The sequence below is a fragment of the Salvelinus fontinalis genome, chromosome 17, assembly GCF_029448725.1.
Source record: "Salvelinus fontinalis isolate EN_2023a chromosome 17, ASM2944872v1, whole genome shotgun sequence".
Classification (NCBI taxonomy): Eukaryota; Metazoa; Chordata; class Actinopteri; order Salmoniformes; family Salmonidae; genus Salvelinus; species Salvelinus fontinalis.
The window spans coordinates 38308523-38333791 of record NC_074681.1 but is presented as its reverse complement, the minus strand read 5'-3'; the positions used below and the strand labels follow the sequence as shown (position 1 = coordinate 38333791).

The following is a 25269-nucleotide window of genomic DNA, read 5'->3' as shown; positions in this document are numbered from 1 at the left end:
ACGCAATGTTTGTTAATCTGTTGAAAAGGTCGGCCTGTCAAATAAATACCGTTTGTTACGTCCTGAAAATAATGCAAGCCATTGATTGCCATGCACCCACATTCCAATCTAAAAGATGGGCATGTCATGTTATCAGAATAAGCCCAAAATACATTTCCAAAGGAGATAACTGTTTACAGAGAAGATGTGTATAACCATCTGTTTGTACAATGGATTTGAAACGATCCATTTGGATATTATGAAAAGGCAAACGGGTGCTTCCGTTATGATCCCAGATGTTTCACTTTTCTTTATTCAAAGTCCGAGAGAACAAGTCCTCACTTTGGCACACACATGAACAACAATGGGTTGTGCATGATAGCGTTTGATGTTCATCAGGTGAGGTGAGGAACTACTACTGCAGTAAGCAATGATGTCCTCCTCCCTCTATCCCCAGGCCATTATCAACTGCACCATTACACCCAGCATGACGTTCACCAGGACCTCGCAGAAGTTTGGCCAATGGGCGGACAGCAGGGCCAACACGGTCTACGGCTTGGGCTTCGCTACAGAGCAGCAGCTGCATCAGGTGAAGATCTTCTAACTTCACTCTACATAAGGGTCTGGCGTCCCAAAATAAGGCAGTTGTTGAATTATGGACAACTCATTTATCTTGTACGATGATCATTTTAGGTACATTATCCAACGCTTACTGCAATGTCAAACTAAATGCATTTCGCTCTTGTCCGTCCTCAGTTTTCTGAGCGGTTTAAGGAGGTGAAAGAGGCTGCCCGTCTTGCACGCGAAAAGTCCCAGGATAAGATGGAGCTGGCCAACACAGCCCTCAGCATTGCTGCCCCACAGGTGAGCTCAGACAGAATGCTTTCAAGAGAAAAGCCAATGAGGAGGAACTTTTGAGTGTCTGTTAAACTCCTTCGGTACACATCGAGGTATTGCTATCTCCTGCAGGCTGCGAAAGAGAAGAGAAGGGATGGGAAGGAAGGCGTAAGAAGGATGAGCTGGGTCATTTGTCTCTGAGGAAAGTGAGAGGAAATCTAGGGCGATGGTAAAATTATCCCATGCAGCCCTGTGCTCTGCCTGGCTGGTTATGTCTGCTCACCGCAGAAGCCTCTGAAAGGATTTAATTGCATTTTGGTTATGGTGGTCACATGTTAACAAAATGTGTAATATACAGCAGGGCCTGGGACCCCTTTTGTGGTAGCAAATTCATCAGGGGACCTTTTCGTAATCAGAACACAACTTGAGTCAGATATAAAAGGACATACAAGGAGTTTTACTATGACTTCAGCAGTGCATGGCCGGACGAACCAAGTCACGGGAAGGAGACTTTTAAAGGCCCGCCTCTTGGCATCGGAGAGAACATTTAGCAGCTTTAAAGCTAATATCCTGCAATTCTACAAATGTTTGCATGTGTCAGAGAGAACTTAAAATTTTTAAAACTTAAAGATGGAATCCGCAGTAGGGGGAAACAGCTCCACCTTCTGCTCCACCGGCTGCCTCACCACCGTTATTGTTTTTTGTTGCAGAGCTGAGGAGCGTCGTGAAGCATGCTATATTCTTTGTTGTTGTAATATCGAAAAACGGCTGTGTCAGTTTTACCATATAGGATTCCAGCTTTAAATTACAGTGCATTTATCTAAAAATTTAACATTTTGGGGGGAGTAAAATAAATATTGAGTTGAGAAATGTATAATTGGTGTGGAGTACTGTGATTAATAATATTACATTGTGTTGTATTTACACACTCTAAACTTATTCCATGGATCCATTGGCCAAAATTCATTCAATTTGTTGTTAGCAATATTCATTAAAAAAAAAATATATATATATATATATATATATATATACATCATTCCAGGATTTTTCTTTATTTTTACTATTTTCTACATTGTGGAATAATAGTGAAGACATGAACACCATGAAATAACACACATGGAATCATGTAGTAACCAAAAAATGTGATCCAAATATATTTTAAAACAAATCAAAATATATTTTATATTCATCAAAGTAGCCACCCTTTGCCTTGATGACAGCTTTACACACTTGGCATTCTCTCAACCAGTTTCATGAGGAATGCTTATCCAACATTCTTGAAGGAGTTCCCACATATGCTGAGCCCTTGTTGGCTGCTTTTTCTTCACTCTGTGGTCCAACTCATCCTAAACCATCTCAATTGGGTTGAGGTCGGGTGATTGTGGAAGCCAGGTCATCTGATGCAGCACTCCATCACTCTCCTTCTTGGTCAAATAGCCCTTACACAGCCTGTACGTGTGTTGGGTCATTGTCCTGTTGAAAACAAATGATAGTCGCACTAAGCGCAAGCCAGATGGGATGGCGTATCGCTGCAGAATGCTGTGGTAGCCATGCTGGTTAAGTGTGCCTTGAATTCTAAATAAATCACAGACAGTGTCACCAGCAAAGCACCATCACACCTCCTCCATGCTTCATGGTGGAAACCACACATGCGGAGGTCATCCGTTCACATACTCTGCATCTCACAAATACACAGCAGTTTGAGCTGTTCTTGCCATAATATGGACTTGGTCTTTTACCAAATAGGGCTATCTTCTGTATACCATCCCTACCTTGTCACAACTGATTGGCTCAAACACATTAAGAAGGAAAGAAATTCCACAAATTAACTTCTAACAAGGTACACCTGTTCATTGAAATGCATTCCAGGTAACTACCTCATGAAACTAGTTGAGAGAATGCTAAGAGTGTGCAAATATGTCATCAAGGCAAAGGGTGGCTACTTTGAAGAATCTAAAAGTATATTTTGATATGTTTAACACTTTTTTGGGTACTACATGATTCCATTTTGAATTCAGGGTGTAACACAAGAAAATGCTGAATAAGTCAAAGGGTATGAATACTTTTTGAAGGTACTGTATTTTTGTATCTTTTGAGATCTGGCTGCGGACCCCCTGTAGTACCTTCATGGGAACCCCTTATGTATGTATGTTGAATTGATATTGCTGTGTTCTTTATTCTCTTGCTATCGGACGACTTTTCTCCAGTTCTCACAGGTAGGTCTCATGTGTGTTTGACTTCCAACCTTCACCATTCACTTCTAAGCAGGGCCAGTTTGGGTACCATTGTGCTATGACAAGAAAGTAAATCAAACAGAAAATCTTGTGGCTTTATCTTCGCGAGGTTGAGTTGCTCAGAGTTTGATGAACATTACAGGATAATAGTCACTCCTCAAACTGTTCTTGCTGCTGAAGTTGATATCCTTTTAACCCAGCTAACAATTGTAGGAAGAGAGAACGTTTTTGTAATGTTACCCGTAATGTTCCTGTGATGTTTGAAAAAATCTTAGTAAAAACCTCCTGAGAATCTATTTAGCATGTTTTAGAGTTAGGAGAGCATTCCCTTGATGTCAAACAGAACATGGCTATCATGTTCTCATAATATACAATATTAATGTTCTAGACACATCTCATGGGATGTTGCAAAAACATTTGTGTCCAGTTTTCTGAGGGTTAGGAGAATATTCCATCAACATCACACCAAACCTACACAGAACATGGTTGCCATGTTATCAGAATATATACTGAACAAAAATATAAACGCAACATGCAATGATTTTCCTGAGTTACAGTTCATAAAAGAAAATCAGTCAATTGAAATAAGTTCATTAGGCCCTAATCTATGGATTTTACATGACTGGGCACAGGCCCACCCACTTGGGTGCAAGGCTCACCCACTGGGGAGCCAGGCCCAGTCAATCAGAATACATTTTTCCCCACAAAAGGGTTTTATTATAGACAGAAATACTCCTGTTTCATCAGCTGTCCGGGTGGCTGGTCTCAGACAATCCCACAGGTGAAGAAGATGGATGTGGTGTTCCTGGGCTGGCGTAGTTACACGTGTTCTGCAGTTGACGTGCTGCCAAATTATCTAAAACAATGTTGTTATGCTAGAGAAAGAAACATTCAATTCTCTGGCAACTGCTCTAGTGGACATTCATGCAGTCAGCATACCAACAGCATGCCAATTGCACGCTCCCTCAAAACTTGAGACATCTGTGGCATTGTGTTGTGTGACAAAACGTCACATTTTAGAGGCCTTTTATTGTCCCCAGCACAAGGTGCATCTGTTTTAATTAGTTTCTTGATATGCCACACCAGTCAGATGGATGGATTAACTTGGCAAAGGAGAAATACTCACAAACAGGGATGACATTTTTTTGGAGAGAATTTAAGCTTTTTGTTTGTATGGAACTTTCTGGGATCTTTAATTTCAGCTCATGAATCATGAGCTTTACACTTTACATGTTGCATTTATATTTTTGTTCAGTATAAGTAGGACTGTTAAATTATTAGAACATTAAATCAAGTTAATCGCAGGATTTGCTCAAATTCCGAATTTGATGAAATTGAGCTGTAATTTAATAGTCCTTATACAAAAAGCATAAGAATATTGATGTCTTGATTTTGTCTAAAATAACAGTAAGCAAAATCTGGCAAATTACTGAAGCACACTATCTTTAACCTCAATGTAAACTTGTTTTGACAACGCATTGTTGTTTTTAGCTCTATGTATTTTGAATGTTTTCCAAAAATTAGATTATTTGTGGAAAAAATGAATTGTGCCCTAAAATTACAAAAAGTTGACTTGAATTAACTGATTAACTCTGAAAGCTAATAAACTCAGCAAAAAATGAAACGGCCCTATTTCAGGACCCTGTCTTTCAAAGATAATCCCTAAAAATCCAAAAAACTTAACAGATCTGCGTGAACGTGCCTTAGGCATGCTGCAAGGAGGCATGAGGACTGCAAATGTGGCCAGGGCAATAAATTGCAATGTCCGTACTGTGACACACCTAAGACAGCGCTACAGGGAGACAGGACGGACAGCTGATCGTCCTCGCAGTGGCAGACCACATGTAACAACACCTGCACAGGATCGGGACATCCGAACATCACACCTGCGCGACAGGTACAGGATGGCAACAACAACTGCCCGAGTTACACCAGGAACGCACAATCCCTCCATCAGTGCTCAGACTGTCCGCAATAGGCTGAGAGAGACTGGACTGATAGCTTGTAGGCCTGTTGTAAGGCAGGTCCTCACCAGACATCACCGGCAACAATGGGTGGCCACAAACACAACGTCGCTGGAACAGACAGGACTGGGAAAAAGTGCTCTTCACTGACGAGTCGCAGTTTTGTCTCACCAGGGGTGATGGTCGGATTCGTGTTTATCATCGAAGGAATGAGAGTTACACCGAGGCCTGTACTCTGGAGCGGGATCGACTTGGTCTGGGGCGGTGTGTCACAGCATCATCGGACTGAGCTTGTTGTCATTGCAGGCAATCTCCACGCTGTGCTTTACAGGGAAGACATTCTCCTCCCTCATGTGGTACCCTTCCCGCAGGCTCATCCTGACATGACCCTCCAGACAATGCCACCAGCCATACTGCTCGTTCTGTGTGTGATTTCTGTGTGTGAAGACAGGAATGTCCGTGTTCTGCCATGGCCAGCGAAGAGCCCGGATCTCAATCCCATTGAGCACGTCTGGGACCTGTTGGATCGGAGGGTGAGGGATTGGGCCATTCCCCCCAGAAATGTCCGGGAACTTGGAAGTGCCTTGGTGGAAGACTTGGGTAACATCTCACAGAAGGAACTGAGGAGAATGAGGAGGAAATGAGGAGGAGATGCACTGCAGTACTTAATGCAGCTGGTGGCCACACCAGATACTGACTGTTACTTTTGATTTTGACCCCCCCTTTGTTCATGGACACAATATTCAATTTCTGTGGAACTTGTTCAGTTTATGTCTCAGTTGTTGAATCTTGTTATGTTCATATTTACACATGTTAAGTTTGCTGAAAATAAACCCATTTGACAGTGAGAGGACGTTTCTTTCTTTGCTGAGTTTTGCTGAGTCCAGTCAAATGTTTGGACACACCTACTCATTTAAGCGTTTTCAAAACTATGAAATAACACGTGGAATCATGCAGGAACCACCCTTTGCCTTGATGACAGCTTTGAAAACTCTTGGCATTCTCTCAACCAGCTTCATGAGGTAGTCACTTGGAATGCATTTCAATTAACAGGTGTGCCTTGTTAATTTGTAGAATTTCTTTCATTCTTCATGTGTTTGAGCCAATCAGTTGTGTTGTGACAAGGTAGGGGTGGTATACAGAAGATAGCCCTATTTGGTAAAAGACAAAGTCCATATTATGGCAAGAACAGCTCAAATAAGCAAAGAGAAACGACAGTCCATCATTACTTTAAGACATGAAGGTCAGTCAATTCAGAAAATGTCAAGAACTTAGAAAGTTTCTTCAAGTATAGTCGCAAAAACCATCAAGCGCTATGATGAAGCTGGCTCTCATGAGGACCGCCACAGGAAAGGAAGACCCAGAGTTACCTCTGCTGCAGAGGATAAGTTCATTAGAGTTGCAAGCCTCAGAAATTGCAGCCTAAATAAATGCTTCACAGAGTTCAAGTAACAGACACATCTCAACATTGACTGTTCAGAGGAGACTGCGTGAATCAGGCCTTCATGGTCGAATTGCTGCAAAGAAACCACTACTAAAGGACACCAATAAGAAGAAGAGAGACATTAGACCTGTTGGAAATCTGTCCTTTGGTCTGATGAGTTAAAATTTGAGATTTTTGGTTCCAACCGCTGTGTCTTTGTGAGACGCAGAGTAGGTGAACGGATGAGATACGCATGTGTGGTTCCCACCGTGAAGCATGGAGGAGGAGATGTGGGGATGCTTTGCTGGTGACACTGTGATTTATTTAGAATTCAAGGCACACTTAACCAGCGTGGCTACCACAGCATTCTGCAGCGATATGCCATCCCATTTGGTTTGGGCTTAGTGGGACTATGATTTGTTTTTCAATAGGACAATCAACACACCTCCAGGCTGTGTAAGGGCTATTTGACCAAGAAGGAGAGTGGTGGAGTGCTGCATCAGATGACCTGGCCTCCACAATCACCCGACCTCAACCCAATTGAGATTGTTTAGGATGAGTTGGACCGCAGAAAAAGCATTCTAGGTGAAGCTTGTTGAGAGAATGCCAAGAGTGAGCAAAGCTACCATCAAGGCAAAGGGTTGCTACTTTGAAGAATCTAAAGTAAAAAATATATTTTGATTTGTTTAACACTTTTTTGGTTACTCTATTATTGTGTTATTTCATAGTTTTGATGTCTTCACTATTATTCTACAATGTAGAAAATAGTAAAAAATGTTAAAAAGCTCTTGAATGAGTAGGTGTGTCCACACCTTTGACTTGTACTATATATATAATATACATATATATAGTGTGTGTGTGTGTGTTCTAGACACGATTCATTGGAATGTTGCAATGACATTCCTGTGTCCAAGAACGTTTAAAAAACATAGGACATTCTGTGATGATCCCCTGGAGGTTTTTGTCTAGTTCCTGGCTATTTCCGGGGACGTCCCTTAAGATGGTCCCAACGAAATGTTCTACATTTTTTAAATAAAAATGTTTCATTACACAGCACCCCTTGTTACTGATGCCCAGTCCATCAAGGCCCTGATTAGTGAACCACTTATCCATTTGTCACGTTCCTTTAGAGATGGATTGGACCAAGGTGCAGCGTGGTAGGCGTACATTTTTATTTAATTTAAATGACACCGAACGTAAAGCTACATGCAGTGCAGAAACAACTACACACAAACAAGATCCCACAAACTAAAGGTGGAAAAAAGGCTGCCTAAGTATGATCCCCAATCAGAGACAACGATAGACAGCTGCCTCTGATTGGGAACCATACCCGGCCAACAAAGAAATAGAAAATCTAGAATGCCCACCCAAATCACACCCCGACCTAACCCAATAGAGGAATAAAAAGGCTCTAAGGTCAGGGCGTGACATCATTGAACGCTATTTGTCTGTTGGCAAGGTTACGGGCACCCACACTGTGCTTTCAACTTACACATTTGACATTCATTATTACATTGTGCATGTATACAGTCATCATTTTTCAACATGTCCCCACAACCTCTTGGTTCGCGGCATTCCTTTGCACCCCAGTATCTCTACTTGCACATTCATCTTCTGCACACCCTACCATTCCAGTGTTTAATTGCTATATTGTAATTACTTCGCCACCATGGCCTATTTATTGCCTTACCTCTCTTATCCTACCTCATTTGCACATGCTGTTTATAGATTGTTCTACTGTATTATTGATTGTATGTTTGTTTATTCCATGTGTAACTCTGTATTGTTGTATGTGTCGAGCTGCTTTGCTTTATCTTGGCCAGGTCGCAGTTGCAAATGAGAACTTGTTCTCAACTAGCCTACCTGGTTAAATAAAGGTTAAATTAAAAAAAATATATTAAAAAATTCTGATCATCCAGCTACGCCACTATGTCTGTAAGCAGGCTTCCATCAACCATTTCATGTGGATGAATTAACTGACGCATGAAAAAAGTCATGACCGGGCTGATGGAAACAGAAAATGTCAGTACAATTTCATAATTGTCGACAGACAATTTGTTCGTTCAACATGAATTAAACCATCATATTCTAAACTTGGAGTCACGCGATATGTTGTGTGGTCCTCCCACTACGATTCAGGAAAGCATGCAGTTTATTAGGCTGCAGATGAAATAAGTTATGTTGAACTTCACAGGGTGGTGTAAGTACACAGTAATGAGCTTGATGCTGCTTTCCAATAAATATCGAGGGTCTTATTCTGGTGACATGATCATCGATGCTTGGCTGAAGTTTGACAAATAAAAATAATCTTGCTCTTATCCATAATAGGCTAATCTTATCAGGCTAATCTTAATAGGCTAATCTTAGCTAATCTTGTATAAGCAAGCTGTTGGCTAGAGCGCACGTGCCAAGACCAGAGTGGGCACATTTACCATTAACTCAACAGTTTTTGTGACAAAATCATCAGTAGAGTTGAAAATGTGATGGAAATACTTTGGACTTTAGATTTTTATTCAGTAGGTGAAAACTAAAGCGAAAAAGTACCTTTTTATGTGCACTACGTCATCACACACTTCTTTATATCTGCAACAAGTCAGTTTGGTGGAAACGCACCACTGGTGGGAAAATGCAAATGTTTTCTTTATGTCATTTTTTGAATATTTGCATGAAAATCTGTTACTAATTGGATAGAAACCTAGCTATTTACTGATTTCACCTGATTTGCTACACTTTGAAGTAAATCTCAGGTCTGTTAAAAGTACACTGAAGAATATATATATTTTTTATCATAGTGATCAAGGACAATACATAGATTAGTGGTTCACCAATCAGGGCCTTGTTTGTCTTGGCAAGGGGTGGGGGGGGGGGGGGGTTATTTGGGAACATCAGGCAAAGTCCTAAAAACGTCTTTAGGGACGCTTTTTTGTCTAGCTTGGAACTAGACAAAAAACCTCTAGCCCTCAGGAAACAAGGCACATTAATATTCTTGCAACGTTCCATGTAACATGTCTATCACATTTAATATTGAATTTTCTGAGAACATGGCAACCACATTCTGGGTAAGTTCTGTTTGACATTAAAGGTCCAATGCAGTGTTTTTTAAAATCTCTGTCAAATCATTTCTGGGTAAAAATTAAGTACTTTACTGTGATTATTTTCAATTCAAATGGTAAAAAAGAAACAAACATAGCTTCTTAGCAAAGGGCTATTTCTCAAGCAAGAATTTTGGTTGAAGTGTCTAAGAGTGAGGAGAGAAACTGAAAACAACTTGTTATTGGCAGAGCGGTTTGGAACCGTGATGTCACAAGGCAGGCCGAAACTCCATCTCACCAAAACAGGCTGAAATTTCAGGCAGTCTTTTGAAACGGCTCTTACACTAAAAGGGCAGTATCATACTTTGCACAATTTCACATTATTTTGAACTTCATAGTGTGAATATATATATATACAGTACCAGTTAAAAGTTTGGATACACCTACTCATTCAAGGGTTTTTCTTTATTTGTACTATTTTCTACATTGTAGAATAATGGTGGCCTCGCCAGGCAGGCCAAACTCCATCCCACCAAAACAGGCAAACATTTCAGGCAGTCTTTTCAAACTGCTGTTACACTAAATGGGCATTATCATTTTCACAATTTCAGTATTATTTCAACCTCATAGTGTGGACATGTATATAAAACACAGGGAAATCCCGTTTTGGACTGCACTGGGCCTTTAAGGGAATGGTCTCTTAGACACAGTCCTTGCACATCACTGAAACATTCCTATGAAAACGTTAGGTAATAACCTAATGAGAGTTAAAGGAGAAGTTTTCTTTTTACAACCGTATCACAATTTTTGTAAATGGTATGTTATAGAAGGTACCAGACACCTTTTTTTGTGATTTCACTTGTTTTTGAGAAACCTACCCCAAACAGCAAGTGCCGATGTTTGCCTGAAGCCCAGTCCACTCTGGGTTGCGGGGCTTAGCCTACCAGTGACGAACCCTGATTGGCCGTTGTCACAGTGAACATCTGGGGAGGGGGGAAAGGGTGGACCCCAGCCCGTGCCACCTCCCCTATCATCGCGCTATGTGCGTGGGGGCTGCACACATTAAAAATAGACTCAGAAAACAAAATGATCGTGGAGGTTATCAGGCCCACCAGTCATAGCTACCGGTGACACTGCACCTTGTATCCCAGCTTGAAAAGAGATAGAGCGCTGAAAAACGGACCCCATATGTGATAACAGACAGGGCGATTCCAATTTGAATCTAATTCCCAGGAACTAAACGTGTTGAGCAGGAGACCGACAGCTCAGTAATGTGGGATAATAACATGACTGCCAATCGCCTACCGAGTCCATAACTGTATCACTTAGCACCTCATAGGAACTGGTGAGCTACAGGGAGGAATCAGCAATGAATCCCAGTAATAAGCCACCAATGGGGAGGGGTGCCCACTTGTGGACAGAGAGCGCCGTGATACTGTATAGCCCCGCCTGAAGCCCACCCTTTTATGGGTACAGGAGCTCCAGCAATGGCCAAACTGTTGTCATAGTACTGTATGCAAGCCTACATCAGCCATGCGACTTCTTCTCAGTCTTGTATCTTGCATTACCCCCGTGGGCTAGCACTTGCCAAGCCCACTGCCAGCACAGAGCTAACCAAAGGAAATGTGTGGTATCTTCCTTCGGTGTCGGGAATCTCTCTGATCGCAGCGCGGTCCATTTAGAATAACCAAGTCTAGATCGAGAGGTAAACTGTGTCTGACTATGGCAGACACAGGTGGCAGGGAGTGCCCACCGTCCCGGCCGCCCTGTTCCTTCAAGTCGCCTCCCTTAGCTGGTAACGGAGCACACAGCAACCGGGTTTAGCTAGGGCAGCTTTCGCAAGCCTCAACCCAGGCAGACAAGACATTTGATACGACCAAAGCCCTAATTCATCCCCGGGTCCCGTAACTCAGACCCAGCGGAGGTGAGAGGAAGCCATAAGAATTCCACGTTTGCCAAGGGTACCTGCATGCACCATGGACTAGGGGAACAGTGTCAGCCGTGGGCAAGCCACTGTTACTGACACCGTCCCTTCTTCTCGCACACAAGCTGACCCGAGTGGGGGCAGTCGGAGCATGCACCGCGCCGAGACATACCAGACAACAAAACGTTGTCGTAGTTTGGTCGTATCATCGTAGTTCGTAGGCTAAACAGGCAGAAGAATAACTAACAGAATCAGTACGAAACTCACTAAACCAGTTACAAAGCTTTAACACACAACATCCAGAAGGATGAGCATGCCCTCCTTAAGTGGAATAGTTCAGTTGGAGCAAAGCCTGATAGATTTTCCGTTCCCATGCTTATTTTAAAGAGTGCGTAAAATTGTTCTGCTCATCTCGTGGTGAAGAGAGGAAGAATTGAAGGAATGAATCCGTGCCTTGGGTTTATCACCTGTGGAACGCGGAGCTTCCGGTGAGGCACGGTGTTTATTGGCCTTGTCAGGCATGATTCCAATGTTTTTCAGTAAAGGGTGCTAGCACGTGCAAACTCTCCATAGATGTGTTGTACATAGTTGACCGACTGAAAGAGAACCAGCAGACACTGTACCCCCCAGGACTTTGGTATTGGTTTAAAGTGTATTTTTGATGTTGTGTTGTGTGTTAGGACCTCAGTGATGAGCTCCAGTCGCCGCCGGTGATGTGTGTGAACGGTCCCGAGGACAAGATGTTCCGGAGCCAAAGCGCAGACATCACACTGTCTTCTGAGAAGGAGCGCATTAAAAAGATGCTTTCTGAAGGGTAACCCACTTATACACACTCTTGTCCTCAACTTTTCACTCAAGCCAGGGTTTGCTTCATTGTCTGAAAGTACACCGAATGTTTTGTGGAAATGTTCTTGGTCTCAAACCCGACTGTTCCATTTTAGAAGGTAAGATAATTGGTCTGGATCTCAAAGGTTCACGCACCAAAACAGAGCGTTGGTAAAAAGGATTTTCCAGTCGTTGCTTTAGTTATGATGGCCTGTTTTGATCACGCTTTCCCCATTGAATAGAGCTGTTTATGGGACACATGTTCCAGACAAGAGCAAGGGGGAGTGTGGCAAAGCTAATGTGCTGACTCACTCAAAGAGAGAGAGAAGGTTGCATATTACCCTGTTATTCAGTCGCCCATTCTACTCACTCTGCTTTTGTCCCTGTTGCCCATTACACTGTTGTACATTATCACTACACAAGGCAACTCTTATGGTTGCTATGGTGAGTTCTAACGATTGGATAATCTCTAGCTTTCTAATGGTAAAATTACATGGCATCTAAGGGCACATGATCATGGAGCAGGAACATATTTAATGGACCAATTTCACAAATTTTACCCAAGAGTTGGTAAAGTACGGACACTCTTGGTTACCGAGCGTTATCATTAGCTCTTCTCCACCATGTAGTGAATGTCCCCTCAAATCTGTTCCATTCCTGAGAGGTCAGAGGATGTTTGTCTGAGGTCTCGGACGATGTCCTCCAGGTCTATCTGCGAGATGAACCTGGAGGCAGAGCTCTTCACCCTGCAGGACAGCAACTCCAAGCTGGTGGCGGCGCTACATGAAGCTAACAATAACGTGGAGCAGTGGAAGAAGCAGCTAGTTGCCTACCAGGAGGAGACCGAGAGGCTACGAGACCAGGTGAGTGTTGTCACGATGAAAGATGCACCAGATCGCTTGACTTTCTTTGATCTAGAACTATGGATGCCATGTCAGATGGGTAAATCCATTTGAATTCAATCACTTTTTGACAGCATCCCTTTTGATTCAAACAAAACGTTCCATACACGTTTGCCCAGGGAAGAAGTGGTCAGAAAGTTACTTTTTGGACCTGAATGCCAAAACATTAAGGAGATCAAGGTGCTCAAAGTTGACCAATTTTGCATAACCCACCATATCATGTGTTCATCACTGGAAAAGATAAACGGTTGAGTTTGATATCATTTAAAAGCTTCTAAACATGGTGGTCAAACTATTTTATAGTTTCTTGATTAAAAAAAAATCTATATTATGTCTTTAAAAAAAATATACTTTTAACATTAATTATCTAAAACCGCATAAACTTCATAAATTCATATTAAAATATGTTGTAGCTTAGACCCTATTTTACATCATTTGTGTTTTTTGCTCTTGAATACATGATGGGTGCATTTCAATCATAGAAATAGGATGCATAGAATGGACCTATCCCTTCAGACCACTGCAATTTATCTGGTACGCCATTTAAATGTACATTTGATTGAAATTGTAACTTCTCATTACTACCACAATGGCCACCCACCGTTGAATGTCAACTTAAATGGTCATGTGTAATCTATCTATATTGCCATTCAAATCAACATTGAACATTCTGATGTCTGGACCTCCAACCATCTTTGTGGTACCATTTGTCAGCCAAAACATGACACCCACCCTGTATTCAAGATCATGTTGGGTCTGATGGCAGGCAAAACACAAAAACCTCAGATAAAATAAGTAAAATAGGGTCTAAACTACAACATATGCAAATATGAAAAGAAACAATGGGCAAATATGTATGGGAGTTTTCGTTCAAATCGAACGTGGGGTTGTCAAAAAGGGATTAAATTCAAATGGATTTACCCATATCCGTTCCCACAAATGCTGAGTGGACCTAATCTCAGTGGAATCATGGGTTAAAGTTCAATGTAATTATGCAAGTGCATCTAACCGTTCAAGAAAACAGATTTGTGAAAAATACATTGGTCGAATGTAAAGATATGTTACATTTCCGGTTGTAGAATGAAAGTACAATTAAATACATGACCACGATGAAGATTTTAAGTTATTTTCATGTGCTTCATACCTCACCTCACGTTCGCTCACACCATAAATATCTCCCTGACCTTGAGGTCACATTTTGATAGTTAAGGTCACATCTAATTATCAACGCCGGTGCTGTAAAATGCTGCATACAGAGTTGAGACAGAAGGCGGTGGGGCCAGTATAGCAGCAAAGCCTTATTCAAACATGAACAGGTGATGAGTCACCGCCGCTGATAATGACAGCGTTTGAACGTCTCCGACATGCCCTTTCTCTGCCGGGGAGGTCATGTAAGTTTTGATTGGGTCATCGTTTTTCAGACAATGGGTTTTCGTTTTATGAAAGTCTTTGGCGAAAAGGGAAAGGACACATCTGTTGGTAGCTCACTTTATCATCTTTTGACAACACTGGCCTTAAGAGGCCTTTTCACTGAAGCTTTAATCAAGGTGTGTTGGTTGGTTTGGATTACGGGGCACCCCTTGCAGTATGTTAAACATGCTCTTTGCATGTTCTCACTATCCCACGTATGTTTCTAAGGCAGGGGTGTCAAACTAATTTTGCCTGCGGTCCACATTTGGTCTTCACTGAGGTCTGGAGTAGTGCACTGAAATTTGTGTTATAAACTCAGCAAAAAAAGAAACGTCCTCTCACTGTCAACTGCGTTTATTTTCAGCAAACTTAACATGTGTAAATATTTGTATGAGACAAAACCGCGACTCGTCAGTGAAGAGCACTTTTTGCCAGTCCTGTATGGTCCAGTGACGGTGAGTTTGTGCCCATAGGCGATGTTGTTGCCGGTGATGTCTGGTGAGGACCTGCCTTACAACAGGCCTACAAGCCCTCAGTCCAGCTTCTCTCAGCCTATTGCGGACAGTCTGAGCACTGAAGGAGGGATATTGCAAGTTCCTGGTGTAACTCGAGCACTTGTTGTTGCCAACCTGTACCTGTCCCGCAGGTGTGATGTTCGGATGTACCGATCCTGTGCAGGTGTTGTTACACGTGGTCTGCCACTGCGAGGACGATCAGCTGTACGTCCTGTCTCCCTGTCTTAGGTGTCTCACAGTACGGACATTGCAATTTATTGCCCTGGCCACATCTGCAGTCCTCATACCTCCTTGCAGCATACCTAAGGCACGTTCACGCAGATGAGCAGGGACCCTGTCAGTAGAAAGGCCTCTTTAGTGTCCTAAGTTTTCATAACTGTGACCTTATTTGCCTACCGTTTTTAAGCTGTTAGTGTCTTAATGACCGTTCCACAGGTGCATGTTCATTAATTGTTTATGGTTCATTGAACAAGCATGGGAAACAGTGTTTAAACCCTTTACAATGAAGATCTGTGAAGTTATTTGGATTTTTACGAATTATCTTTGAAAGACAAGGTCCTGAAAAAGGGACGTTTGTTTTTTTGCTGAGTTTATTTCCTTGCCGTCCAAATTAGTAAACTTTCCTCTATCCATAGTTTTGGGAATGTTCTATGCTCCCTGACTATCCAGCTTTAATTTCTGTGATTGATAGCAACATGGAAAGAGTGAAGAGATTGTATAAATCTAGATCCAACATAGTTCCGATTTCGTTTTAGTCATTTCAAATGTAGACGGAGGTTGAACCACCGACAGACCGCATTGAAGTTTGACACGAGCTCTAAAGCAGGGTTTCCCAAACTCGGTCCTGCCCGATTCAATTAACCAACTCAAACTTTTTCTTATCAAGGACCCCCAAATCGTAGATCTCCCTACTAAGTATTTTTTTGTAATATATATATTTTCACATATTTTCATGTGTAGACCTTTAGGCTATAATATTCCTATAATGAGTAGTAAATAATACAAGCTTCATACAGACATTGGTATGTCAAGTTCAAGGACTTTTTCAAGCAATTCATTGTAATATTCAAAGACCTCAATTATATATATTGTTATTGGCATAATACAACTACAAAGAAATCTTCTCAAAAAGTATGCATTACCATTTTAAGAATAATGCATTTTATATACCTTTCTAATGACATTATGCATTGGCATTCAAATGATTTATTACATTCTAAAATATGTCAGAATAATGTGGACATAGATTGGATGTATGAATGGTGATTTGAATACTGGTTGATGTTGCTGAAGCAAGCTCATTAATAAAGTCTATTTATTTTATCTTTATTTAACCAGGAAAGTCAGTTAAGAACAAGTTCTTATTTTCAATGACAGCCTAGGAACAGTGGGTTAACTGCCTTGTTCAGGGGCAAAACGACAGATTTTTACCTTGTCAGCTCGGGGATTCGATCTCTTAACCTCTCGGTTACTAGTCCAACACTCTAACCACTAGGCTACCTGCCGCCCCATTGATAACGTCTATGTGGCGGTAGCAGTAATCTCACCTTCGCCATTGGAGATGTTGGGTCATTGTATCGTGTTTTTAAAACAAACAAGTGACCAAAAATGAGATTCCTATTGTACTGTAACGCTATGTATGAAAAGTTGAAGCCAACATTCGATGTTGTTGTCCTCATAAGAACCCCACATGGTTTTACAACAACAACAGACCAGCACAGCATCCATCAATTGAACAGCAGGCAAAACCTGATCCTAAATGAAATCACTGCATCGAAAAAAATATGATTGTCAGTGGCGGAGGATAGGAGAAACAGAAATATAGATAATATTACCCAACTCATGTTCTACAGGTAGGCTATAATAAAACCAATATCTAATTTAGCGAAAAATAATAGGACTGAATTTTTTTATTTACATTTTTTTTCGTGGACCACCCCAGTTTGTAAACCCCTGCTCGAAGGCATTATTAGTCTGAATGCAGAGAATCTCATCCATCTGTGGCTTAGAGTACACATGGATTCCCATTTTACCTCTCACCCCTGAGATATATTTGAGAAATCATATCATACTGTTCTTAATGGATATTCTGTGACGACTAGAGAAGTGGATGATGAGACATTCTCCAATGCATCATCGCTAGCTGGGTCCATTAAATGTAAAAGCTTTGTCAATTTTTTCCAGTTCTATGTCATCAATATAAGGTCTTTTCAGGGTCGCTGGTTGCTAAGTACTGAGTCACTAGGGAATTTGCTGGCTCCAAGCCTGTTGATGAAATCCTTTGGATTCATCAACCTTTGGATTCGACCACTTCAATGGTTTGAGTGGTGCAAGCTTATAATGTCTAGCCAGAGAACATTGATCTCCACAATTATTTTACCACTTCATGCAGTGTTTCACTGTACTGTGGATATACATCAATAGTCCCAGACGATTACGATCCTCCCCGTCTTTACATTAATCGTCCTCTAAAAAGGCAAGCCATCCAGGCCTAGTGGTCCAAGATCTCTCGCTTTCTTGATCTGAATTGGGCGACCAGGTGGCTGAAAATGGTTCACGTCTCCTGGGGGTGAAAGAGAGAGGGGTTTGTAGGACAACGATATCCTACTTTCAATGCCCTAGTTAGGAGAAAAATGAAAAATCACCAGAGGGAGCTGGCAGCTATCTGCCCCCCCACCCCCCCACCCCCGCCATACACAGTTAAAAATAATCCAGCCTCTCTCAAGGCTCTCCAAGAGGCAGAGACCTTTTAGAGGTCTCTTTTTACTTTAGCTCCTATTTTACAGGCTGAGTTAACACTGCAGTGTGGTTTCAATTCCCAGTTACCTGATAGTGGTGGTGTCTCGGTTCTTGGCTTGCGTAATGAAGGCAGCAGCCTTGACCATGGTAAAGGGGGATCAGGGGGATGTTGTATGCTGTGTGTATTATTGAGACCACAATATCTGATCCTTACAGGAGGCATTATGCCTTTGACTTCCAATGAGAGATATTTACTTTAACTACTCTATACTATAGCTTTGTTGCTTGCCAGTTTTTGCATTTGGGGCTTTGTACTGTTGTATATGTTTAGTGTGTATGACTTATTGTTTGGTTAGCAAGAGCTGCTGCAGTTTTGCATGTCTATGAACAGTATTTTTAGGGGGCACTGCTGTTACTTAATTGGGTTGAAGAGGGATAAGGGGGTTGGAGGGGTGTATCCTGCAGGAATTATCCAGGTTGAAAGATGGCAGGGTTCCTCACTTTTCCTGTATAACCAAGGACATTTTTATCCATAGATGGGGGAAAGGGTTTTGTATTTTCCTTTACCTGCGGTGTGGTAAAACAAAGCCAAAGCATGGATTGTTCTCAATAACCTGTAAATATCAGGATGTAGGATGGGACAAACCGAACAACTTCAATGACTAATTTCTCTAAACGGGGGGGGGGGGGACATCACCTAATTCACTGAGAATATATAGGATGAAGAAACAATACTGCGAGCCGCAGCTCCATACTACTTGTCAGACACAGAGAACTGATACTATAAACTTGTTGTTGGGGTGGGATTGGTGTGGAGTGTGGGAGGTCCGTGAGTAGATTTTGACCATTCCTTTAGATTCCTCATGTCTAACTCATTGTTAGAAAAAAGTTAGGTCCAAATCGGATGTTAGATACTATACTGCTCAAAAAAATACAGGGAACACTTAAACAACACAATGTAACTCCAAGTCAATCACACTTCTGTGAAATCAAACTGTCCACTTAGGAAGCAACACTGATTGACAATAAATTTCACATGCTGTTGTGCAAATGGAATAGACAAAATGTGGAAATTATAGGCAATTAGTAAGACACCCCCAAAAAAGTAATGGTTCTGCAGGTGGTGACCACACACCACTTCTCAGTTCCTATGCTTCATGGCTGATGTTTTGGTCACTTTTGAATGCTGGCGGTGCTTTCACTCTAGTGGTAGCATGAGACGGAGTCTACAACCCACACAAGTGGCTCAGGTAGTGCAGTTCATCCAGGATGGCACATCAATGCGAGCTGTGGCAAAAAAGTTTGCTGTGTCTGTCAGCGTAGTGTCCAGAGCATGGAGTCGCTACCAGGAGACAGGCCAGTACATCAGGAGACGTGGAGGAGGCCGTAGGAGGGCAACAACCCAGCAGCAGGACCGCTACCTCCGCCTTTGTGCAAGGAGCTGCACTGCCAGCGCCCTGCAAAATGACCTCCAGCAGGCCACAAATGTGCATGTGTGCATTTGGAGGTGGAACGACCCTATTAAAGAGAAAAGATTCTGAAGGATTTGAATGACCACAACTGGGAATGCACTGTAAAATGGCAGGGGCAAGCTGTAAAGACCAGGGATAATTATTTTCTGGACTCAAGTATAGTACCATTCATGAGTGCAATCGATAAAGTGTCAACAAGAAAGTTGGACCCAGGGGTCCTGTCACACATGTCACAATAACGTTCCCGCTCCCTGTAGAGATCTGACAGGAGCTGCAATCTCAAGTCTATGATCATTTCCCCTGGTCGTGACTGAAACCTCTCGTCTTTTGGCAGGTGGCTGATCTGGAGGCACATGGCGGACACGGCCCTAGTGACATGCTCAAAGACGAGTTGACTCGTTCTCTGGAGGAACTGGAGGCCCTGCTCAAGGCTAAAGATGAGGTCAGGGGGGCAAGATACACACAGGGGAAACGGGAGGTATTGTAGGTACATTTATATGCCCTCCGGCAACAAGCGTAAGGCTGTTATTCTCATGTTATGGATGAGGGTAGGGGGAGCCGTGTCTAGATCAGACCAAGGCCGAAATTAGCTGGGTTTAAATGTTTTAAATGGGATTTTATACCATTTTATAGATGGAGAACATAGTCTTATCACAAAGATGGCAATTGAGATCAAATCAGTTGTGGTCTTTAAATGGAAAAAAGGCCAATGTGAACCTGTAACCTTCCTTTGTTTTGTGTTGCTGATGGCAAAGGTCCTTGGGCTAACTTGTGAATGATCATGTTTGTTTTCCAGGAAATCCACATTCTGCAGAACAAGAAAGAAGAATACCATGAGATGGAGCAGGAAAGAGAAGAGGCCATACATCGATTACAGGTAGACCTGCACACTGAAGAAGGCGCATTTGGTAAAACCTTGCATGATCAAGAGACTGAAAAAGACTGAAAAACAGCTTCTATCTCAAGGCCATCAGACTGTTAAATAGCCATTACTAGCCGGCTACCACCCGGTTACTCAACCTCTGCACCTTAGAGGCTGCTGCCCTATGTACATAGACATGGAATCACTGGTTTAATAATGGAACACTAGTCACTTTAATAATGTGTACATACTGCTTTACTCATTTCATGTATATACTGTATTCTATTCTACTGTATTTTAGTCAATGCCACTCCGACATTGCTGGTCCTAATATTTACACAACCGTTCAAAAGTTTGGGGTCACTTAGAAATGTCCTTGTTTTTGAAAAGCACATTTTTTGTCCATTAAAATAACATGACATTGATCAGAAATACAGTGTAGACATTGTTAATGTTGTAAATTACTATTGTAGCTGGAAACGGCTGATTTTTTTATGGAATATCTAAATAGGCGTACAGAGTCCCATTATCAGCAACCATCACTCCTGTGTTCCAATGGTACATTGTGTTAGCTAATCCAAGTTTATCATTTTAAAAGGCTAATTGATCATTAGAAAACCCTTTTGCAATTATGTTAGCACAGCTGAAAACTGTTGTGCTAATTAAAGACGCAATAAAACTGGCATTTAGACTAGTTGAGTATCTGGAGCATCAGCATTTGGGGGTTCGATTACAGGTTCAAAACAACACTTTCTTCAATAGTCAGTTACAACATTAACAATGTCTACACTGTATTTCTGAGAAATGTTATTTTAATGGACAAAAAATGTGCTTTTCTTTCAAAAACAAGGACATTTCTAAGTGACCCCAAACTTTTGAACGGTTGTGTAAATATTTCTTAATTCTATTCTTTTACTTTTAGATTTGTTTGTTGTTGTGAATTGTTAGATACTACTGCACAGTTGGAGCTTGGAACACAAGCATTTCGCTACACCCGCAATAACATCTGCTAAATATGTGACCAATACAATTTGATTTGAACAACAAGCAAGTAGGATGTTCTGTGGTTTCTCAGGAGATGGAGATGCGTAACCTTGAGCTGGAGCGGCGGGTGCAGAACATGGAGCAGAACCTGTCCGCCTCCCTGGAGGAGCGGGACCGCACGGAGAGTGAAGTGCAGAGGGCCATTGAGATCCTGGATGTCAAGATCTTTGACCTGAACGACCTTCGGCAGAGCATGGTCAAGCTCATTGACAAATAGTGTGAAAGAGAAGAGGATGGGTCTCTTGGCGATGGCCAATGAAGAGAGGAATTTGGAAAAGAGAACGAGCTGGTCCTCTCTTGCTATAAAGCACAACACCACTTCTGCTGTGGGAAGATGGCTGCTCTGGGTCCTTACAGCAGCAGCAGCATCACTGTACAGCTTGTTAAGCGTAGGTTGTGGTGTTACCTAGGCAGTGTATCTGCTATGTCCGATGTTGTGCTGTAATTCATGTTGCTGTCTTAACATTCTAGGCAATGATCTAAATGCTAGACTGTTCATTTGAGATTAGGAATATTGTCAAGAATGAGAACAATAAGGAGATCATTAGGTGCTTGTAGATATAGTTTTCATACTTTTGAAATCAACAGATTTTATACAAAATTGGGAATGTAATCCGATAATGAGCAACGTGGATTATTTGTTAATTCTCCAGTGAGATAAAAAATGGTTTTGAGAGATCTTTCAGTGCAACCAAACTATGTATTTGGAAAGAAGCAGTACACCATGCAGATTAAAATGTGGTTGACAGCTATCACCTCATCCAATTAGAATACAACTCAAGATAATTGACAAAATATTCACTTTTTTTTATACATCTGAGCAAAGTTAGTGAAAGTGTCAGAGGCCGAAAGATATGCTGCCGCAGTGGCGTTGACATGTTAACGATTCATGCATCCAATAAGAAACTTAAACGCATGCGTCAAAGAATGAGCGATCTGTAAAAAAACAATGATTCACTGTACTGTTTGACACGTCAGCTGTCTCCGGGTTTGAGTTGTAGATATAGAACTTTATTGGTACCATGGCATGTTGGTAGTAGTGTGATAAGAGGTATGAAGCATGAGGGTATCTTGAATTCCTGTGAATGTTCCATCTAAGAACTAAAGACACCAAAGAGAGTTGAGTTCTCAAAGAGCTTTCGAAAGCTTGACTCAGCTTCTCCTGTGTTCATAGAATGTTAAATTAAAGCTTAGATTAGTCCTGATAATTAGGTAGATGATTTAGGCGATAAGAATTACATGTAAGTGCTTGCTCTTGCAATAAATCAATGTATAAATTAAGATTTGAGCAGTTGTCTCTAGCCAGATTGTCCAGTAGTGAGATTTAATTGATATAAATGTATCATTGACACTTGAATGAATTCATCTGATCAGTGGTTATTTCCCTCCAGCATCTAACCAGTAATAGCAGTAGATGAGGCTTAATGTTTAGCTTAAGAGACAATACTATATGCCTTATGTGAGTGGCTGTATTTGCATTTACTGTTAAAGAATGCCTGATGAAATTGCAAGTTTAATTGCACTTATATTTAAATCAAGGCACACAAGTGGAGAAAAATGTTGCATTTTTAAATGAGCCTTGTTCAAGGAAATTGTAAAAAAATAAAAATAAAGGACATGGAATAATCAGAAAATTTGCCTTGTTCTGTATAGTAAGTCAAGGTTTATGGCAGCATGAATGACAGTCTTTTCCATTTCAATTTTATTATTGAAAACATTGACAAAATATCAAAGAGAATGCTAGTTTACTTCAGCTTCTTCTTGGGGCGCAGGTTGCTGGTGTGCCCACACTTTTTTTTGCGGCAGTTGACTGCACGGGGGTGAAGACGTGCATAGCATCTGAAATGCAGAGAGCACCAACATCATAAATGATAAGACCCCAATCTCCACACAGACCTGGATCAATAGATGGCTGTAACTTGGTGTACATTTTATTTTGTCTTCAGTTAATGGACGCAGACATACTTGCGGCAGATCATTTTGTCACAGTTGTATTTCTGTGCAAGCTGTCTCAGGGAAGGCTCGATGATACCTCCTCTCAGACGCAGGACGAGATGAAGAGTGGACTCTGGAAAGCAAAGTGGTGACACGTGAACAAAATTACACAGTATTCTTTATTTCATTGTATTTGAAATAAAGGATTGTCCACTCTGTAACACTTGCCACTGTTTTCCATGGAGTATCACAAAATGTGTTTCTAAAAGTTGAACATTTGAACTGACATTGTATTTATATAAACACTCAAATAATGTAGGAGGCATTAAACCTGCTAATATGTGATTTGGGAATATTACAGCATGCATACCATTAGACAGAAGGTCCATAGGTTCCTATGGACTATGAAGAGATGATATAAGCCTCGATGCCATGATTAGGGTAAACACTGAAGACTGAGCAATTGTCCGTCATGGTCTGAACAAACAGTATTATTGATAATTGGATTTGTCAAGTAGTACCTTTCTGAATGTTGTAGTCTGCCAACGTGCGGCCATCCTCCAACTGTTTGCCAGCGAAGATGAGTCGCTGTTGGTCGGGAGGAATACCTGAAAAGGGTAAGCAGCAAACATAAGTATGTTCGACAGAAACTATCCACATGTACCCCAAATGAAGTAGTTGCCCATCTACAAAGATCTAATGTGGAAGGATTTAGAGAAGGAAAGCCTGGGCTCTCCAACCCTGTTCCTCTCTTCCTGTAGGTTTTCCCTCCAACCCCAGTTGTAACGAAATTGATTCAGTTTTATCAACCAGTTAATTATTAGAAAAGGGTGCGCTAGATTACGGTTGGAGGGAAAACCTACAGTAGTTCTCCAGGAACAGGGTTGACAGCCCTGGGGTAAACTGATCCTAGATCTGGGCCAAGCAACGTTTGCTGGGATTGATTTACCTTCTTTGTCTTGAATCTTGGCCTTCACATTCTCGATAGTATCACTGGGTTCCACCTCAAGGGTGATGGTTTTACCCGTCAAGGTTTTCACAAAGATTTGCATATTTGATGGCTGAAGTAGAAACAAGGCGGGGGTTGCATTTATTAAATTGACAGTTGCTTGTTTCGTAAACATAGCTTGGCCAGTTTCCTAGAAAAATACTAATCCTAGTCCTGGAAGAAAAAAATGCATGCTCTAATGAGAATGTCTACTTAGCTTTATCATGCGTCTGTCTGGGAAATCAGCAGGCTACTGGTGTCATACATCTAAGTTACTAGTTGGCTGGCAATGATTGTCAGCTTGGTCCGGGCTGTTTAGTTAACTACTTGTCTGAATAACGTTACAGTAATTTATTTCACCAGTCACCCATCTGATAACTATTCCTAGATAACATGATTTAAATATTCGTAATATCACTGTTGGTTTAGCTAATTTGGAAATGGCACACTGGCCCACGGGTGTTAGCAAGCTAGCCATCAACTAATGTTAGCCCACTAGCCAACCACCTGTTCTCACACACCTTGGAGCTATCAGCCAGCCAGTTTCAGAAATCTAGACACTTAACTGCTGATAGCCGATCCTCAACATATGTTCATAACAGAGGATATATTGACGCTTTAGCTAGCTGGTTAAACAACTCACCGTCAAACACCACTGCTGGCTTCAGGAGAACAGAACATCAGGAACTTGAACGTGTTCTTCCTTTTAACACATCATGCACCGTTACCGCCATCTACTGGTCTGGAGGATTCTTGGCGCGTTGACCACCAGACATGATAGGATTGCAAATCGGGATGACAGATCAGTGTTGCAAATCATGCCATGCTGGAAGATAATTGCCTTAATCAGTGTTCAAATGCATCCCGGGCGTTGTCCTTTCCTGCTGTTTCATTACAATATGTTGTCTTTGGAAGGGTGGAGGCCCAATAAAATCGTTACTGCTGTTGCATGATGCGCAACCAAATTTTGAAATTGCACCTTGCGTATTCTATTACACTATTCTAACTCTCGACAGTAGGTTGAGACCCCGACTGAGTTCACCAAAAACAGTTGCCTGTAGCTCAGGACCTGAAGCAAGGATATGCATATTCTTGATACCATTTGAAAGTAAACACTTTGAAGTTTGTGGAAATGTTACATGAATGTAGGAGAATATAACACATTAGATCTGGTAAAAGATAAT

General features: G+C 41.6%; 2 protein-coding genes across 4 annotated transcripts in view; one reads left to right on the top strand and one right to left on the bottom strand.

Annotated features, from left to right (window-relative positions):
• The window catches only part of LOC129814304 (homer protein homolog 3-like), a 35550-nt gene extending 12754 nt beyond the window's left edge, over positions 1-22796 (top strand). For 2 of the 3 annotated variants that reach the window (XM_055867347.1, XM_055867348.1), the window contains 8 exons: positions 437-568; positions 736-843; positions 3024-3032; positions 12074-12207; positions 12925-13081; positions 19591-19698; positions 20053-20133; positions 21194-22796. In XM_055867347.1, the coding sequence (XP_055723322.1) occupies positions 437-568; positions 736-843; positions 3024-3032; positions 12074-12207; positions 12925-13081; positions 19591-19698; positions 20053-20133; positions 21194-21379 (915 nt within the window). In that variant the 3' untranslated portion in view covers positions 21380-22796. The remainder of the gene's footprint in view (positions 1-436; positions 569-735; positions 844-3023; positions 3033-12073; positions 12208-12924; positions 13082-19590; positions 19699-20052; positions 20134-21193) is intronic. The other variant, XM_055867349.1, reaches the window with a different exon arrangement.
• A 45-nt stretch (positions 22797-22841) lies between these two features.
• Positions 22842-24836, bottom strand: LOC129814305 (ubiquitin-60S ribosomal protein L40-like). The gene is made up of 5 exons (XM_055867350.1): positions 24729-24836; positions 24047-24158; positions 23619-23705; positions 23128-23230; positions 22842-23001 (listed from the first exon to the last, which is right to left on the bottom strand). The coding sequence occupies exons 2-5, from the start codon at positions 24147-24149 to the stop codon at positions 22908-22910; spliced, it is 387 nt and encodes a 128-aa protein (XP_055723325.1). The 5' UTR covers positions 24150-24158; positions 24729-24836; the 3' UTR covers positions 22842-22907.
• Between the last annotated feature and the right edge of the window lie 433 nt (positions 24837-25269).

What these genes read in the sequence shown, in the direction of transcription:
- LOC129814305 (XM_055867350.1), bottom strand. Translation starts at nt 24,149, where the DNA reads ATGCAAATCTTTGTGAAAACCTTGACGGGTAAAACCATCACCCTTGAG. An exon ending in AGACTACAACATTCAGAAAG is followed by an intron (nt 23,231 to 23,618) that starts GTACTACTTGAC and finishes TTTGCTTTCCAG; the next exon opens with AGTCCACTCTTCATCTCGTC. An exon ending in GACAAAATGATCTGCCGCAA is followed by an intron (nt 23,002 to 23,127) that starts GTATGTCTGCGT and finishes TCTGCATTTCAG; the next exon opens with ATGCTATGCACGTCTTCACC.